The sequence below is a fragment of the Molossus molossus genome, unplaced genomic scaffold (assembly GCF_014108415.1).
Source record: "Molossus molossus isolate mMolMol1 unplaced genomic scaffold, mMolMol1.p scaffold_m16_p_1, whole genome shotgun sequence".
In the NCBI taxonomy this organism is placed as follows: Eukaryota; Metazoa; Chordata; class Mammalia; order Chiroptera; family Molossidae; genus Molossus; species Molossus molossus.
In genome coordinates, this window is record NW_023425344.1 from 57,868,893 (window position 1) to 57,888,794 (window position 19,902).

At 42.9% G+C, this 19,902-nt stretch overlaps 1 protein-coding gene across 1 annotated transcript in view; it reads left to right on the forward strand.

The window, feature by feature from the left end:
- Positions 1–19,902, forward strand: part of ANXA3 (annexin A3) — a 58,475-nt gene that overhangs the window by 15,881 nt on the left and 22,692 nt on the right. Inside the window, exons 3-7 of the mRNA XM_036270855.1 lie at positions 5,201–5,288; positions 8,399–8,493; positions 11,297–11,410; positions 13,724–13,814; positions 18,812–18,891. Of these exons, the coding sequence (XP_036126748.1) occupies positions 5,201–5,288; positions 8,399–8,493; positions 11,297–11,410; positions 13,724–13,814; positions 18,812–18,891 (468 nt within the window). The remainder of the gene's footprint in view (positions 1–5,200; positions 5,289–8,398; positions 8,494–11,296; positions 11,411–13,723; positions 13,815–18,811; positions 18,892–19,902) is intronic.

Consider the following 19,902-nt stretch of genomic DNA (forward strand, 5'->3'; position numbering starts at 1 on the left):
CCAGTTACGTTAGATTAGGGGCACCTCCTGCTCTGGAATAACCTCATCTTAACTAATTACGTCACCAATGACCTGATATCCAGATGGTCCACATTCTGAAGTCCTGCGGATTAGGGTTCCAACATATCACTTTTGGGGGGACACAGTTCAACCTATAATACCTGCCTCACTTTGATATCCTTGTAATTAGCCCAGTTACTAATTAACAGGAAAGGAGCCAAGGGAAGGCCAGATAGACGCATGCCTAGTGAAGTCTGGGTGACGGGGAAGATACTTGCCTGTCAGTCACACCTGAAAACAGGTCATTGGCCAGAATAGGCGTTGCCACTGCAAGGCAGGGAAGATCTGATGTTTAAGCTCCCGAACAAAGGAGCTCCCTCTCTTTGGGGCTCTCTTGCTGCTCAAACCTGACTCCTGGCTTGTGAGGCTCTCACGCTCTGTGCTCACCCTTGTGCCCCACAGCCATGTGGACCCCCACACAATGGACTGATGGGCTGGGACTAGCCTGGTGCTGCAGCAGACCCAGCTCCAACATGGAAGTAAACTTCGGACACTGGCCTTGCTTCTAGCTCTGCTGAATCCCCAGCTACACCTCTTCCAGGACTGGTTAAAGGGAAAGGGGACTTTGCAAACCTAGGGATGTAATTCCATGCAAATAAAGCTTTATACCACATCTCATCCTCCTGTGGGGGCTCCAGAAATGCTTGTTCCAGTGGCACCCCAAGAACCCCACTCTCACTAGCAACGGAAAAGGGCAGTCCATGCAATTCTCCAATAACAGCTTGACCCTATTTCATTTCAGGGCCTTTCATGATAAACGTTCTTTGGTTTTAGAAATCACCTTTTACTTGAAAAATTGAAAAAGAGGTCTTACATTTTCCAAGTTTTGATTGCTTTATATTTTTAGTCTACTCCATTTTTTTTTCTTTTATCATAAACCTCACCACCAGACTGTTTTGACACTGAGCAAGGAATGGTCATTTCTCTCTGGCTCTTGGAGAGTTCCTGAGTCCTAGAGGTTTACGTGAGGCATTGATTGGAAAGCTTAACTTTGGGATGTGACCTTTACAGGGCTTTATAAAGAGAGGAGTGATTCAGCTCTGCCTCACCTTGCTCTCCTTGCTCTGGAGCATCGGGCTTTACATATGTTTCTTCTCAGTAGTCTGGGCACCTTGTGTTTTCCCCTTTCACCCATTTTTCTAAATGGTGAAGTTTAACTTTTTGCAAACCCGGCGCACTTTGCAGGAAGAAATAGGTCTGATTGGTTTTCATGAGTCAAGAACAGACTGTCCTCTCTCAGGGGTTGTAACAGACCCAGGCCCAGCTTGGCCACATCAATGGCTTCAACGCCTCCTGTGCTATATCTGACTCCAAAGGACAGTGTTAGAACATCAGGGAAAATTATATTGGCATGAAGACAGCGGTTCAAATAAGATGCAGCCTAGCCTAGTAATTAGCAGCAAAGATTGCTGAGACTGATTAGTTGCTGGCTGTGACCTTGGGCAAGTTACTTTCTCAACAGTTTTATTCTCATCTGTGAGTATAATTGATTGTATCTGCTTTACAGGTTTGGTGTGAGGATTGAATGAGCTAAGGCTGGAAACATACATGGTTAGCACAGTACTTGGCTCAAGTAAGTAGCAGCAGTTGTCATTGATGTCAAGAGCTCCTGCTAGTTCCCCCTTTATTTACACATTGCTTGCTTTAATTTCTTTTCCAACTAGTTTCAGGTTCATTTTTCCTTTGGGGGCATCTGAAGGTTAAGTTTGAGAAAAAAAAAAAAAAAAAAAGCAACTAAGTATGTTAAGGGATGTGGATGGGAATCTGGTTAAACATGATATTTTTAAAAAAGAAAGACTTTGACAAGTATTCATGCAGTGTCCTACTCTAGCACTGACGCTTTGTGAGGGTAGTGGAATTCGTAGAAGTAAACTAAGGCAAATCGTGGTCAGTAACTAAGCGTGAGGGACTGCAGCCTGCAATGAAGCACGCAGGCACATTCTGTTTGGCAGCAAAAGTGCCAACATTCCTGAAGCAATGAGCTCATCATCAAATTCCTCCACACCCATAAAAGAATCTAAGGAATCTAGGACTTGTTTGCTCTTTTTTGCTTTGGTTTCCTGGGCCTCTGAGACTAAATAGAGCGGTTTTTAAACTTTAGCATGTATTAGAATCATCTGGGGGTGGGGATGGGGGTGGGGGTGGGGGCGAGATCAGTTCAAATCACAAATCCTGAGTCTTAGCCCCACAGCTGTTGATTTCTGAGACTGGGGTGGGGCCTGAAGTTTGCACTGCTAAAAAGTTCCCGGGTGATGTGGATGCTGACACCACTTACTGATCCCGGAACCACACTTTGAGAACCAGTCTGTGGACTCCTGTGGGGCTTTGTGACATGGTGTAGAGCACAAGGAGGTGGGTTCAAATTCTAGGGCTGTCCTTAGTAGCAGAGTTATATTAAGCAAGTAATTTCTCCAAGGTCCAGTTTCTTTCATTTTATAATGGAAATATGCAATCCCCCCATTGTTAAGGCCATTGTAGTGTGAAATAAGTTGTCTATAAAGCACTTTGTTCACTGCTTGGCATATTAGTTTAAAAGATTCTATTTCTTTTACTATAAGATTTTTTTTTGTAAGTCACGTAAATATTTTGAAATGTTCTGGGCAACTGAGTCCATCAAATAAACAACACTACTCTTTAAATAACTGAAGCAGTTTGAAACCACCAATAGTCTCCTTCAGAATGCCTGTGCCATTTTTCTAGTCTGGTGTGTGTGTGTGTGGGGGGGGGAGGGTTGTTTGTTTTGTTTTTTAATTAAACAAGAAGTTTCTTCCCACTTAATTCTTACTAGGTATCAAATTGCATAACAGATTGAGAATTTCTTTCTTCTCTAATTTTGCACATCAGATTTTTAGCATATGTTGATGTGTAGGTCATACGGGGCAGTGGAGAGGTCGTGGCTGGACTGGAAGCCCTGTGTTTTCACAATTCACGAAATAATTCGAATCGGACCACAGTTTTGCCTTTTTGTATTCGGAAGCAACCATGTCGGCATGCGTGGCACAGAATCAGCTGGGGAGCTTCCTAAATGTGTAATGTCTACCTGAACGCCTCGGTTCTGAGGAGTTTGACTCCGTGTGGCTGATGGGGCTGGTCAGATGCACTTTGAAGAAGCTCTGCAGGTGATCCAGAGGCCAGATTTCAAGGAAGACTAGGAATGGGCTGCAGTGGTCATGACCGAATTCAAGCCCAGATGCTGCTGCTCCGGTGGTCACGTGGACTTGAGCAAATTCTCCAACCTTCTTAAATCTCGGTGTCTTGTATGTGGAACGTGTCCCTACTCGTCCGTCAGGACAGCGATGCGGGTTGTAGGTCACGTTCATAGGCGCTGGCACAGTGCCGGCCGCGAGGCGCTCACATGCCGTGACACCGTGGTGCTCCCTCTAAAATGCCACACGTGGAGGGTGGACACCCACACAAGAGTTCATAGACAGATAGAATTAAAATGAAGCCAGTTGGCTCTGTGAATCCATAAAATATTCATTAGGCCCTGGAGAAAGAATTCTCCAGCGGTTATGTTAAGGTGACTGCTTTCTTTTTTTTTTTTTTTTATCCTCACCAGAGGACATTTTTCCATTTTTTGTTCAGGTAGAGTGGGAGGGAGAGAGAGGAACAGAGAGAGAGAGAGAAACATCGACGTGAAAGGAATACATCGAGTGGCTGCCACCCGCACAACCGACCAGGGCCGGGGACAAACTGCAACCGAGGTACGTGCCCTTAGCGGGAACCGAACCCGGGTCTCTCAGGACCGCAGGCTGACGCTCTAACCGCTGAGCCAAACCGGCCAGGGCAAGGTGACTGCTTTCTTATCGTTCCCTTAGATCAGGCACCTTCACCTCTAGTTTCCGACCAGTTACTTCTGTTCTAATCACTGCTTTAGAATCAAAACTCTTGATTTTGGATTCGTAAGATTGATGTTTGATTGTATTGAAACAAATTATTTAATCTAATCTATTAAATCAACAGACTGTCACGTTATAGTGCCAAAACATTAATTTTCCATCGTTTTAATGTGACAAGATAATGTCTTTCCATGAAAATATTAAACACTTCAGGAGAGTCTAAATGAAGCCATATTAACACAGAATAACAGAGCCACTATTGCTCAGTAACAGGGTAGGAACACCAGCTCAGAAAAAACTATTGTTCCTGTAAAGATAGGTTTCTGTTCAAAGAGTTAGAAAGTGCCATTTAAGCACCTGTTTACTTGGATTGTTCTCAATGGCTTGTGGCTGTTCTACAGTCTCTCAAGCAGTTTCAAGGCATTTTATTCTTTCTGTAGGATGGTCTTTCCCAGCGTGCTGACGTGTTCCTAATTTCTGTATTTAAAATTGGCATCATGAGTTTTCATTTCCATTCCCTTCCTGAAGTCTCTGTCAGTGAGGCTTTCGGACGGGAATTGATCAGCCACAACTACACATCCGTTAAACAAAGCTTAACAACCGGCCGTGCTAATGAGGTTTTCATTTATGGGTCCTTTAGTGCAGGATTCCCCAGGGACAGTGGGCAACATTCACTAAAACATCTCGAAGTCTGCAAGCCAGTTACTTCTGCGTGAGACGCAGTGAAGAGCTTGGAATTCCCACTTGACAACAAAGCGGATGGAGGAAATCTCCGCTTTCTCTTTGCTTTCATGCAGATGCCACTTTGAAGCGAGCATTCTTCAGAGTTACCAGCATTAATACAATGTATATTTCTAATTGGTTACACAAGAGGGAAGAAAAGGAGAGGCCTCCTAATACTGTGTGGTAGGTGTTATATTGCCAGTGTCTCTCTCGAACCACTCCTGAAGGGGTAGGAAGGTGTGCAAATTCTGCGTTTGTTATGTTGCCAATATATATGGGAATCTGCATATGTACTATAAACAAAAATGTCATTTTGAACTAGTGGGACTTAAAGGTATTTTCTTCCATGAAAGGATTAAGAAATATAAACTGGTTGTTAGACTGAGGAACCTCAAAAGGAAGGAGGGGAGGTGGAAAGAGATAACCAAAGAACCTTTGTGCATAACCAGTGGACACAGACAACAGTACTGTGAAGGGGCAGGGGAACAGGAACGGGGAGGAGGGGGTCAATAGGGGAAAAGAGGGGCATCTGTAATACATTCAACAATAAAGATACATTTTTAAAAACTTCCTTCCAGGTGGGACACCGAGGGACAGTGCGCGATTACCCAGGCTTTAGCCCGTCAGTGGATGCCGAGGTGATTCGTAAGGCAATCCGGGGAATTGGTGAGCGATGCTTTATAATTCCTTTCTTAATGTTGAAGCAAATTAAATTATATTTTACAGGCTAAACGTGAAATGGTTTAGTTTGCCCAAGTTGGCTTACTCAAGTAGAAAAATTGTTAAGTGACTTAAAATTGTGAAACAATAAGGAAAAGTATAGGGAACCCAGTTTTATTACATCTTAAATTTGCCATATTTTCTTTTCTTTTTTTTCCTTTTCCTTTATTGATTTTAGAGAGAGAGGAAGGGAGAGGGAGAGAGAGATGGAAACATCGATGAGAGAGGATGTCGATTGGCTGCCTCCTGCACGCCCCCCTCTGGGGATCAGGCCCACAACCTGGGCATGTGCCCTGACCAGGAATCGAACCGGTGACCTCTTGGTGCATGGGTTGATGCTCAACCACTGAGCCACACTGGCCGGACTGCCATATTTTCTTAATATTAAACACTACCATCACCATCATGGCTACCAACAACAGTAGTAATCATCATTATTATAAACCATCACAGACACAGTTCCTGCCAATTCTTCCAGGATCTCATTCCCTAGAAATAAACACTATCCTAAGTTAGAGTTTATTCCCATGAAACGTGTAATGTCGTAGCTACCTGTGTATGTACATGTTGTTTTGCACGGTCTCAAACAGTATAAATTGAAATCATGCTGTATGCATTCTTCTGCAACTTTTATCCCTGAACGTTATGTTTTTGAGATTTATCCACGTTGATATGTGTAGCTCTAGTTCATTAATTTTAACTGCATAGCAGCCAATTGAATTACGGCATCGCAAGATGGGAATATTGATGGAATGTTGAAGTTGCCTACAATTCTTTTCTACTACAATATAAAAATACTGTGTTTAATATTTCTGCTTATGTCTCGGGTGCACACTTGCTAGCATTTTTCTAGAATAAAACAGTTGGAATTTCTAGGTTGAATATGTTTATCTTCAAATTAAAATTTTTGCCAAACTGCTCTCTGAAATGAATATACAAATTAGCATTCCTAAGAGGAATACATGAGGTTTCCTCTTGTTCCACATTCTCATCAATACTATTCAGTTTTTCTAATTGATTGAAATTGTACCTCATTCTGCACGTGTGTGTGTTTCTTCTCCCCTCCACATCCCCACGACTGAGTCGGTGAAGCATCATTTCTTGTTTATTTGCTTCTTCCATGATTGACTTCTTCGTATCTTTTGTCCATTTTTAATTGGATTGTCCTCTTCATGATTGAGTTTTAAAGTAAATACCAGATATTAAACGTTTAAACATTACAGGCCATGGAAATACCTTCTTTCGTTCTGCGGTTTTCCTCTGACATTGGGTGTAGTAAATTTTATTGCAAGTATGTGGGCCTGAAATGCCCGAGAGAGGTCTGGACCAGAGAGGAATGGACATGTTTTGGAGTCCGAGGTTTGGGTTCAGGTTCCTGCTATACCAGCATTCTCCCACAAGCAACAGATTCATGGTACATGTCAGCCTCTCATGACATTAAATCAGGACCCATGAGTGGTAGCCAGGTCTTCCTGTATGTGCTAAAGCGGGCTCCATAAAACATCTGCGCTAGATCCCAAGGACGTGGTGTACTAGTGAAGGGGCATAACCTTCATCCTGAAGGTTACAGAAAGTCGTTATGATTTCCACCAAGAGATCAATATGATCAGATGCATATTTAAATATTTAGTGAGGCAGTAATATAGAGTATGAACTATAAGGGGGTAAGTTAGGATGTTGAAGTTTCTGGGTAATAGATGGTGAGCACACAGTGGCAGAAGAGAGGACAAATTCAAGAGATGCAGATGATTGCTACAGTGTAGGAAGGAAAGAGGAGAAATGAATGTAGGGTGAGTCCCAGGATTTTTGGTTGGAAACTAAATCTATAGTGTGTTATTGATGAGGGAACAGCATGAAGGAAAAGTTAGAGAGGATATAGAACAAATTCAGCCTGGGCCATGCTGAGTTTGAGATATCTGTGCAGTTGGAAGTGTCTCGTCATCCAGAAACACAGATGCCGTGACAGGTCAAGTTAATCATCATTCTCACAGGACGCAACTAGGCTTGAATGTAAGTGTATGTTGTCTTAACTGTATAGAAGACAAGACCACAGAGACAGCGGGGCAGCATCTTGCACTGGGAGGTTTAGTAGCTAACTCAGTACATAGTTTCTTTTGTCCCATCAGTGATGTAGAGTATGTAGCATTGATTGCCAAGGGCGTGTATAGCCAAGGTATGTGGGGGTCATCTCAACAGAGAAGTCGAGCCTAGCATTCCAAATGATCTTCATACCCTTCCAGTCACGCAGGCCCACGCGTGCTGGTTAGCTCCTGGCTCCCCTACCCAGGCGTATTCCTCTGCTTCTAAGAAGGCTAACATGACTCCTACATTATCTTAATACTATAATTTTCAAGAAACTAGTGATCTTGAGGTCTTTCTTGGGCAGGCCAGCATCAGCCCTGGCCTCATGTTATTCTTTACTCGGGTGGTTAATATATAGGTGTGAAATGCCTGAGAAAGGTATGGAGCAGAGAGAGTATGTGTTGCAGTTAGAGATTTGGGTTCAAATTCCTGCTCCACCACTTAAAAGCTGGATGACTTTGGCAAGTGAGTAAGTTTTCTAAATGTTAGTGTCTTCACCTTTAGGACAATGAATCATACCCCTGTGATATTAAATATGACAATAATTAAAAGGTCCTTAGCACATGGTAGGTTCTCAAAAAATGTCAGTTCCTTTTTTTTTTGGAGGAAGGAAGATTTTGATATCAAGTATGGAGATAAAGAGAAAAGGTAACAAGATAGTAACTGAACCTCATACAGGTGAGAACACCTGGTCCAAAAGCAGTGTGTTCCTTGTGCTGCTGCCTGTCAGAGGAACATCTAGGCAGTGCCTGTTTTCTTCCCCCAAAGCTATCCTGACAAAGTTCATTTCCTTTTCCAAAAAGCAAGCAAACAAAGCAATAAAAATTTCAACCTGGTAATAACCTGGAAATTAAAAAATAAAATGTATTCCTGTCTACATTTGTTTCAGACCATTAATCATTTTTCTCTTGTTCATGACAGATATTAAACATCTTTGGGTTGAGGGTGAGTAAAATTATTTTCGTTTTTTTTAGGGACTGACGAGAAAACGCTCATTGGCATTCTGACCGAGAGGTCACACGCACAGCGGCAGCTGATCGTTAAGGAGTATCAAGCAGCGTACGGAAAGGTACAGATGAACACAGGCAGTAAAGAGCTAATCACTAATGGACCAGGGATGTTCCCATGGTATTATCAGGTCTTTTGTTTGAAGCGAGTGTAGAGAAAGTACCCCCCTGTATCCAGTCAACAGCCTGGAACACGAGTCCTGGTTTTGCCCTTACCTGGCTGAGTAGCCTTGGGCATGTCATCTTTCTGGGCCTCAGTTCCTTCCCCTGGTGAGTAAGGAAGGTTGCCTTAGATGGGTGGCTCTAAACTGGGAATGATTATGCTCTCCGGGGAATATTTGGCAGTATCTCCAGACACTTTGATTTTCACACTGGTGGGAGAGAGAGATGTTTCTGGCGTCTGGTGAGTACAGGTCAGGGATGCTGCTAAACATCCTACAATGCACTAGAAAGCGCCTCCCCCAACAAAGAATCATCTGACCAATTACCTGGTAAATCCTGGCTTACGTGAGCTTTCATTTCTCTTTCAGCTTTAACATGTGTATGTAATTATAGGTTTAATTCATTCAGCAAATGAAAGCTTACTAAGTAGAAGAAACTGTATTGAGAACTATACAAGAACATTTGTGTCTTTTTCTTCACGTGCTTTATTTGTTCAATAATAAACTACTCAGGACTTGGGTACTACCCTGAGTCAGAAGATATCGACATTGGAGATTCACTGTATTAAAAGCAGATCCTCTCTTTTTTTTGTAGAGCTAACATTCTATTAGAAAAATGATAAGTGAGTAAATAAAATTAATTCAGATATTGGTGAGTGCTATGAAAGAACCAAAATGGGATGAATGATGGAGAATGACCGGCAAGTGGCCCCTTTAGATGGAGTGGGAAGAAATGTCAGTGAGGGGTTTTACCTTACCCTCAACTAAGACTAAATACCCAGGATTCTGCTCTGCTTGATCTGGGGAGATGAGTATTTCAGGCAGAAGGTACAGTAAGTTCAAAATCCCTGCGGCAAAGTCAAAGTGGGAACATTTAAGAAACAGGAAGAGTTTCCATATGGCAACAGTACAGAAAGTCAAAGGGACAGGAGATGAGGTTGGAGAGACGTTTAGAATATGCCGGGCCTTGGGGTCTCGGTACGGAGTTTAGATTTTATTCTAAGAACAATGGAGAACCACTGGGGGTTTGTAAGCAAGGGAATAATATGATCTAACTTATCGCTTTAAACGATTATTTTAGCTGTCATGGCTAATGAACTGTATGTGTGGTGGTTGGGGGGGAATGGTAGCAGAGACCAGTCAGGCTACTGGGCCAGGTGAGAATTGGGAGTGTCGTGGCCATGCAAAGGCAGCTCAGACATCACCTCCTGAAAGGTCTCCAAGCCCCCGGACTGCACCGAGACACCTTCAGAGATAGTTGACCTGCACACTTTATCAGATACTTAACATATTATATTGAAATTTTATTTTTTAGTATTTCTATTTTTTTTTTATTAGAGCATAATGTCCTAGCAGTAAAGATTGTGTCTAACTGAACTTTATTTATTTTCTTTATTGATTTTAGAGAGAGAGGGAGAGAGATAGAAACATCGATGAGAGAGAACATGGATTGGCCACCTCCTGCATGCCCCCCACTGGGGATCAGGCCCACAACCTGGGTATGTGCCCTGACCAGGAATAGAACCAGTGACCTCGTGGTGCATGTGTTGACACTCAACCACTGAGCCACACTGGCTGGGAAATGTCTAACTGACCTTTAAATGCCTAGCACAGAGCAGGGTCCCAGTCAACATTTGTTGAATTAAATGAATTGCCAAGCTTCTAGGCAAAGCAACACACTCACGAATAGGGAACATGAATGATCAATTGGCCTTTCAGCATTTGCAAGATACAGAGGAAGGATGGCGGTGAAGGGCAACAACCATTTCTCACAGTAGGATAGAATGAGAGCATGTGAAGTAGATTCTGTTGGGAAGTCATGGGATGAGGACAGATGGTGGTGGAATTTAGCATTTAGAGAGGAAACATCCTGTGGCAATTAAAGCAGAGCTAGTGACACTTGGCTCCATCCCATCTATATGCATATAATTTATATGCAGGAGCAGGCCCCGCCCCCTGGCCCCAGTGGCATGGTAGACATTGGTCTGTATCCACATTGTTACAGCTGTCTGGGAAGCTGCCAGCCTCTATTTCAGAGCTGAAAATAATCAAGAGCAGGAAAAATATTCAATAACACTTCTCTGAATATTGGAAATAGAAACCATGTTGCTTGCCTTCCGGCAGGGGTGATGGACCATGCTTATGGAATGTGTGGGAACAGCATTAGAGGACTCTACCAACAAATAATGTCTGCCTCATTGCCACCTTTAGGGTTTCCCCTGCTGCTGTTACCAGAAACTGCTTTTGATGCTTCCTAGTTCTATACTCTTACGAGAGGCAAATGACCAACCACTGTCTTCCCTTCCCACTTCCCTTTGAAGCTCTTTGACAGTCACTGGGAAGCAAAACGGGACGAGAACTTCTACCAGTGAGGCTGGGTGTGAATTATAGGGTTTCTCCTCCTCTTCCTCTTTCCTCACCCTGTCCAAGCATTGAGAGTATCAAGGACCTAGGAAATGCATTTGAATATGCATTTGTGGCACTCATGGGACCTCTCTCCACTGGCTTTTCTTCAGAAAACCTTCTATAAGAATAGAAGAACATTCTGGAAGCAATCATACAGTGCTGACTACTATCCATAGAAATATTTTCACTACGTCCATTTATTCCCTGTGGATGGGCATGTTTTCCTCTGTATTGTTACTTCAAGAAAAAAAAAAAGAGGAAGAGTATGTCGCTTACCTTTTTGGGTTTTTTATTGTAGGAACTGAAAGATGACCTGAAGGGCGATCTCTCTGGCCACTTCGAGCATCTCATGGTGGCCCTCGTGACTCCCCCAGCAATGTTTGATGCGAAGCAGCTGAAGAAGTCCATGAAGGTATGAGCCCTACACAAGCCAATTCTGCCCAGGATTTGACCATGTCCCAAAAATAGTGACTTTCCTCCACTACACACTTGAAATATGGGTGTAAATGTCGTAGATTTGGATGTCATTTTGATTCTGTGCTCTCCAATTGGTAGAACAACCCTGAAATGGAAGGAGTTGTAGAACCTTGAGCCCACATGATCCTGGGCTGAGAGGGTATTGTCATATTCTAGTTTTGTTTGTTTCTTGACCTGTATTTTGTTGTCATTCAGATTGAATTGCACCATCATCAACCCCATGGCGTAGGCCAAAGACCTAGATTTCCCTCATTCTTAAGAGCTCCCAAATCTACAAACCTATCTGCAGACCCATTAGCTCTTCTCCAAGCATTATCAAAAATGAGAGCACATCACTCAAAATCCATTGCTAATATTCTAGGTCAACCACCATCATCTCTCGACTGGACCATACCAATGGCCTCCTAATTGGTCCCTTTGCCCCCATTTTTGTACATCTCAAATTTTTTCACACAGAATAGCCAAAATAATTTTTATAAAGTTATTTTTAGAATTGATCATATTATTCAGCTGCATAAATCGCCTATGGATTTGAATACTTAAAATTTAAACTCCTTACCATGACCTTCATTTTCCAGCAGAGTCTGGCTCCTGTCTATGTCGTGACTTTTAAAAACTCTCTCTGTATCAGAGTTCCCCGGAGAGACAGAACCAATAGGCAGGAGATATATATTAAAATATTTACTGCAAGGAATTGGTTACATGATTATGGAGCTGGCAGATCTAAAATCTGAAGGGCAGGCTTGACCTCTTGGCACAAGCTAGAACCGCTGTCCACCGACAGAATGTTTTCTTCTTCAGAGAAACCTCAGGTCTACTCATACAGCCTTTCAACTGACTAAACGAGGCCCACATAAAATACCCGAGAAAATCTCCCTCACTTAAAATCAACTGATAATGGACTTCACGTGTATCTACAAGACACCTTCATCGAACACCTAATTAGCATTTGGTTAAATAACTGAAGACTGTGGCCTGGCCAAGAAGACACACGAAACCATCACAACCTGCTCAGCCGGTGTGACTCAGTGGATTAAGTGTCATCCCGTGGACTAAGAGGTCCTGGTTCAATTCCCCACCAGGGCACATGCCAGGGTTTCAGGCTCGATTCCCAGTAGGGGGTGTGCAGGAGGCAGTTGATCGATGTTTCTCTCTCATGTCAATATTTAGATCTCTCTCCATTCCTCTCTCTCTAAAAAAATCAATAAAACATATTAAAAAGAAAAAAGCCATCACACCCTCACCTCCCCTTTGCCCTCTTCCAAACATCCCAGTTTAACAAGGATCCAGTTTAAGTCCAGACACTATGTCTTCATCCAAGCTAAACAGGGTAAGGCACAAAGAAGGTGCGTCCCTGATCCTTGAGGACTATCAGGAACTGTATGTGGTACTTCACTTATATTCCATTGATGAGAATCCAGTTATATGGATAAACCTGGCTCTAAGGGAAGCAGAGATATGTAGTATTTATTTGGGTAGCTATGTGCTAAGTTAAAAATTAGAGTTTGATTACTAAGCAAGGAAGATAAAAGATTATTGAGCCGACTCAGTTTTGCTGTGAACATGAAATTGCTCTAAAAAAATAGTGTATTTAAAATTTTAAATTAATTAATACTTTCTAAAGGAGGGAGAGGAGGACAGCTAGGAATCTGCCACAGAGGGACAGAAGTCAGCCTCTTTCGTATGCTCCATTGGTCTTATTTGATCAAGTCCTAGTGTAAATGGCTTCTCTTGGAGTCACAGTGTGATTCAGTGATCTCAATATAGACCAAAGCTCAGGGGGAACTGGTCCCCAAACCAGTGGGCTCATTGTACATTATTGAGGCTTTAAAATCTCCCTGAATGAAGAGGACAATACATGCTGACCAGCCTAGTCCTTTGGTATAGGGATGAACTCGCTGAAAAGAATTGCAGAGCCGTTCCTAACTATAACGGCGTGTTTGAGTGCTCACTTCCGATCTTGAGTGGTGTAGGCTTTTCCCTTTATGCTATTTCTTCCTAGAATTATTCAGTTGATTTTTATATTAGCATATGAAAAATTGGGGAAAATTTTGATGTCAGTTACTCCACATGATTTATATTATTTAATACTAAAATATGGAATATTAGTAAACTGCCTTAGATCCATATAGAATCTTATGTTCATTTATTCAAAACTGTTCTTTATATCCATATAAAATAAGATACTAGGACTGAAATGCATGAAATTAAGTTTTTTAAGTGTTCCTGAAATAGATTTGCTTTTCAGGGTGCTGGAACAAATGAAGATGCATTGATTGAAATCTTAACCACCAGGACAAGCAGGCAGATGAAGGAAATCGCTCAAGCCTACTACACAGGTGATCTTATTCTGCTTACCTTTGCCACCATTCACACATACCTGAGCCTGCTTACCTTTGCCGCCATTCATGTGCACATGAGCTAATGCTGCTTTTCCCAGAAGCCCACCAGTCTCTTCTTCACCAGGCCTTTGAGAAGGCAAGACATTGAAGGGAGGCTTTATTCTAAAATGGGCTAAAATCTGTGGATTTTCAGAGAAAAATTGAAAACAATTGAGCTAGAAACTGCTACATAACAATGGCTTAATACTTTGCCTTTTGCTCTCGGCAATCACTGCTTAATTGAATCAACTAATTTCATGAATGTAAGGGACTGAAATCACTGTGTATTAATATATGTTAGAAACCACTTAGATCAGCCTCATGACTTTTGGTGTGGGAAATTAGATGACCCACTTAGAGAATGTGTTGAGCATGTGGATTCAGTATAATTAGCTGAAGTCCTAATAGTCTGTCAGCTATGTAAAAACTAGAAAGCCCCTGCAATGCAATTCTGATCTAACTGCCCAGGGTTAGCCTGACTCCACAGGTTAGAGCACAGCCCCCACAAGGCTACCCCTGCGTCAGAAACCAGCCACAGATTCAGGTGTTCCCAAGCTCCATGCACTTCTAACCAAATGGCTACAAATTCAGGGATTCTCGCTATTCCCTCAGGATCGGTAGCTCACTGGAATGACTGATAGAACTCAAGAAAGTGCTATACTCACAACTAGAGTTTTACTATAGAGAATACAAATCCGGGCTGGTCCAATGAAGAGCTGCATAGGGAGAGGTCTGGGAGGGTCCCACATGCAAAGCTTCTGTGTCCTCAGGATGCAGGAGCCTCCCAGCACATCGATATATAATCACCAACCAGGGATGCTCACCTGAGCTGTGGATTCCAGAGTTTTTATTGGGTCTACGGCCATACCACCCTGAACGCGCCCGATCTCGTCAGAGTTTTTATTGGGGTTTCGTTACACAGGCATGATCAATTGAACCACTGGCCACATAACTAAACTCCATCGCCAGTCCCTCTCCCCCTAGCGGTCAGGCTCATACCATGTGGCTCAAAACCGGAATCCTCCAATCACATGGTTGGTCTTTCTGGTGTGACTAGCTCCTGATCACTCAGATCCTGAGTCACCTTGTCAGCAAAAACCCAGGTGTGGTTCATGAGACCTGCCACAAATGGCAAGGACATGTCTATTATTGGGAAATGCTAAAGATTTAGAGGTAATTTCCCAGGAACTAGGGACAAATGCCAGTCCAATGCTGCATTATAGAGCAGCCTCTGTAACACGCTCCAAGTCCCTGAGGGGAGCCCTGGTCCCTGTGTTTGTGTGCCAGGCAGCATCTGCAGTGGGAGAGGTCTGAATAGGGACATACTGGCCCCCAGGTGGGGCTCAGAGAGGCCACTTTGAGAAATTCTCGTTAGAAGGTAAATACCTCAGTGATAGGTAAGTGATTGTTTCATTGTTGATGTGTTAATCAGGGCCTAGTGAGAAAAACAGAAATAGCACTTGCTATTTTAACAGAAGAATTCGATGTAGAGAATTGCTGAAACACCTTTTGGAGGATGGAAAAAGCACACAGGGCACACAGGTGTAGCACAGAGGTAAACCCCCAGGGCTGGGACAGCACAGGAAAGAGGCTGGGTTCTCAGACACTAGCAGCTCAGAGGAGAGGCTTAAGGAGCTGGAGTTCAGATCTCTGCAAAAGGCTTCCATCTGGCCGGCGCTGGCACCCATGGGGGTGCAAAGTGACTTTTTCTAGAAGCCTGGGGACAACTGCTCCTGTCAGGGAGAAAGCCCTTCACTGGGTTAACATGGACTGAAGAGCAAGCAAATAGCATGTTCTTCTTTCTTCCTCCTGCCTCCCAGTCTCCCTCTAGTGCCCCCACCCCCACCCCACTACATTGGTAACTTCACAGAGTGTTGGGGGTGGGTACAGAAGATACATGTAATTTGCAGAGTCCCAAACCCAGCTCCATAAAACAGGGTATAGAGAGGTAAATTTGGAGAAGAGAAGATAATTGCTTAATGGGCAAAATGGGTACATTGTAGGTGTTTTAAAAATTTGGTTCCATCAGCCTGGCTGGTGTGGCCCAGTGGATTGAGTGTCATCCCATGGACTGAGGGGTCCCGGTTCGATTCCTGGGCACCTGCCCCCGTTGCAGGCTTGATCCCCAGTAGTGGGAGTGTAGGAGGCAGCCAATCAATGTTTCTCTCTCACATCGATGTTTCTCTCTCCCTTCATTCCTCTCTCTCTCTCTAAAAAAGAAAAAAATCAATAAAAACATATTTTAAAAAACTGTGGTTCTGACAGTTCAACAAGATTTTCACATAATAAAGCATCAGAGCCAGGGGCTCTGCACCACGCTTCCTTGTTACTTCCTGGTGTCCTTAGAGAGTTACTGCTCCGTGAGTTGACCTGCCACAGGGTGGCCCCCTGGAGCCCAGCAAGCTGGTCTGATTTGTTCACGGCGGTGGCTCTGGGGCCCAGAACAAGGGAAGGCAAATTCAAATGTTGCATGAATATCCTCAAGATTGAGGTTGGGGTCTTAGGAACCCAACGGAAGTTCTAACATTTAGGACTATTTTGTGAACATGACAAGTGGCAGTAGTTCAAAGGTACCGGATGCCGTGATAAACAGCTCTGTGAGGCTAGAAGCAATGGAACTGCACACAGGTCACCGTGGTTAGTAGGGATTCACGATACACAAAATGCGAAGGAAGGAAACAGTCCCAATTATGTATCACCAAACTTGAAGAGACTCAGGACACAGCAGCACACCTCCAGGGACACAGCTGTCTGGTCCCTCTCCCAGCACCAGGCATCCATTGCGCCCGTGCTGACGTTTTTATCACAGTAACTCTTTCTCCTCCCTCTGCTTCTTTGCTTTTGACACTGCCGAGTACCTTCTCTTCCCTTACCACAGGGTGTTCGTCTGCTCAAAGCTTGTATTTGCCCGTAGTTTCTGGTTATTCTTGGCTTTTGTTTTGTGCCTTATTTCTGGGAGTCTTTTCACTTTTTTGCTACTCTCTTGTCTTTGTCTCTTTCTCTTGATAGATCACTCCCTAAGGGAGAAGATTCAGTGGCCTTAGGAAGTAGAGAGCATTATGTTGGGCAACATTCTCCCACCGGGTCACCCCTTAGGTCACCTATAGTATAGTCAGATGCCGACCCTGCCGCAGTCAGCTGTAGCAAGAGTGATGGGGTCATACAACATGAAAGGGCGACCCATGCGTGAGAAAGCCATCCAAGGAGCTATCAGCTTGGCCCTCAGGAAGGAACTAGGCATTTTGTATCATATTCTTATTTCTTGCAAAACATCTGGGGTTAAGGAAGGTGCGGGGAAGCTACATGAGATGACTATAAGGTCTAATGTTGATGACGCTAATATATAAAATTCTTCCCCAAATTCTAACAAATGAGAACTTTATTCTTTGGCTTGATATTTTTAAATAAATTGTTTTTCTAATTAAAGTGAAGGATAGATGTAACAATATCATGACTATTGGGTAAAATGATGCCTACTTGATGTTATTATTACTTAGATAATTTATATTTATAGTGAATTTTGCTTATTTGAACTGCTCTAGAAAAATTATAGATTTCAAAAAAAGAGACTAAATCATGTTTTGATCTCCACACAGTTCTTGCTATTAAGTAATCTCTTACCACTTTCTATAATTCTTTTATTGATTCAGAAGGACAAGCATTCATATGACTAACTTATAGAGCCCTTGAGAATGGTGCAGGCAGAGTTCAAACAGCCACCTGGTGTCAGCTACACCCCGGTGTGTGGCTCCATGAGGGTCACTGTGAGACATGGATGGAACAGAACAGGGATTTAAAGTCGGTGGACACTGCACAGAACCAGCTATGCAAAAGGAGCTACAACTAGTCAGCACTAAAATATGTGAGCATACAGTTGTCATTTGTTATGCAAAAATAGTATGTTTTATGGTAGCTTTCCTTTGAGAGGTGTCAAATAATGCAATCTAGCTGTATGCATCAATAAAACAAAACATTTACATGGCTCAGATAAGGCATACATGTATTTTCCCCATATGTACAAGAGGTCTGGAGATAGGCAGTTCAAGGACTGGAATGATAACTCCTCAGAACTTTCAGGAATCTAGGCCCCTTCCTGCTTACTTTTATGCCATCATTAAGATGTAGGTCTGCCCTGGCTGGTGTGGCTTAGTTGGTTCAACATCGTCCCAGGCACCAAAAGGTTGCTGGTTCGATTCCTAGTCAGGGCACATGCCCGAGTTGCAGGCTCCATCCCCAGTAGGGGGTGTATGGGAGGCAGCCGATTGATGTTTTGATATTTCTCTCTCTCTCTCCCGCCCTCCCTCTTCCTTCCTCTCTCTCTAAAATCAATAAAAACATATTTTTGAAAAAATGTAGTCCTTATCTTCAGAGTCCAAGATGGCTGCCTGAGCTCCAGGTATCCATCCACAGGCCAGCACGAGGATGGAGGAAGGGACTGAGATGGGCACGAGCCAGCCTTGACAGAGATTTCTCAGCCATGCCACGTTTGTGCGCCTGCATTTCACTGGCGAGAGCGGAGTCATGGAGCTGCACCTAGCTAAGAGGAAAGCTGAGAATGTAGTCCTTAAGCTGTGTGCATTGGGTTTTGCTCAAGATGAGGGTTCTATTACTATGGAAGAAAGAGATCATAGAAATTGGAAGGAAAACTAGCAGCTAGCCCACTCAGGCTGTCCCACTGTGTGCATGGTCCTTGGTGTCATGGTCAGATGAAATGGACCACGATTTGATCCAGAATGGCAATTCTCTCTGCTCCTGCCCACCTACCACAACACACTGGTAACAGTCATGACAGTGCATCCATCTCAGAAGAACACCAGGCAGTTCTTTTTAAAAAAGGCAATATTTATTTTGTCAGGTACTCATTTCTTGCCAACATTGACATTTAAGTTTTTCTCTGGTTTATAATAATACTTTTCAGTTTGTCAAGGTTTAATTTCATTCTTATTTGGTTTCAGTCTACAAGAAGAGTCTTGGAGATGACATTAGCTCGGAAACATCTGGGGACTTCCGGAAAGCTCTGTTGACTTTGGCAGATGTAAGGTTTATTTGTTTATTTTTTAATTCCCCAGTAAGCTGTATGCTCAGCGATAATTAGTAGACAGCTTAGACATAACCAGACTGAGATAATGAGCTTGCGATTTTCCTTATGAAATGACTTGCCCACTTTGCATTTGCATTGCTGCTAAGCAATATAATGTTTAGCCATCATCAGAGAAGTGTACATAATCATGTAACAAAAATCGTTTTATGGTCAGTATGTGGATTAAAAGTGTTTAGATCAGGTTTCACAATACATTGGAAATGTTCTGATAATTCATCTGAAATAAAATAACTGTTCATTTACATTATAAGTGTCTCCATTTTAAGAACATGTTTATTTTCTCTGGACTCCAAAGAATATATATTTCTTTTGTTAGCATTTAAATTAAGTACAAAACATGCTACAGAAAAAATCATCTACCGAGATGGCTATAACAGTCTTGGGATTTTTAAAAAATGACTTGCTGCAACTTTGTCCTTGTACCTGGAAGAGTTGCTAGATCACTCATCACCATGTGACTAAATGAGACCACACCTTGCTGTTTTTAGGAGGCTCATGACTTTATAATAAAGGTGGCAAGGTCAAGGATGAGCTATAATCACAGATGTGAGGAAGAGAGGAAATAATTTAAGCCCCATATCACTGCCTCTTTCAGCTGATTTACACAGCCTGTAATGGTGAGAGAACCCCAACAGTGGTCTGGGTCTGAGGGCTGAAACAGCACTTGTCAAAGTGAGGCATATGCCACTGGGAAACAAGTTATCCTAATTTTGGTTTTATTTGTTTTTAAATGGTGAAAACCTTTTGAATATTAAAACTACAAACCCAATTTATGGGGCACTGCTGCAGACATATACCCTCAGAGGTTTATATTCAAAAGTACACATCCGTGTGTGTGCACACAGAGTGTGCATGTCAGTGTGTGTGCATATGGTGCGTGTGCATCTATGTGTGTGCATATGGTGCGTGCACATCTGTGGGTGCACATCTGTGTGTGTGCACATG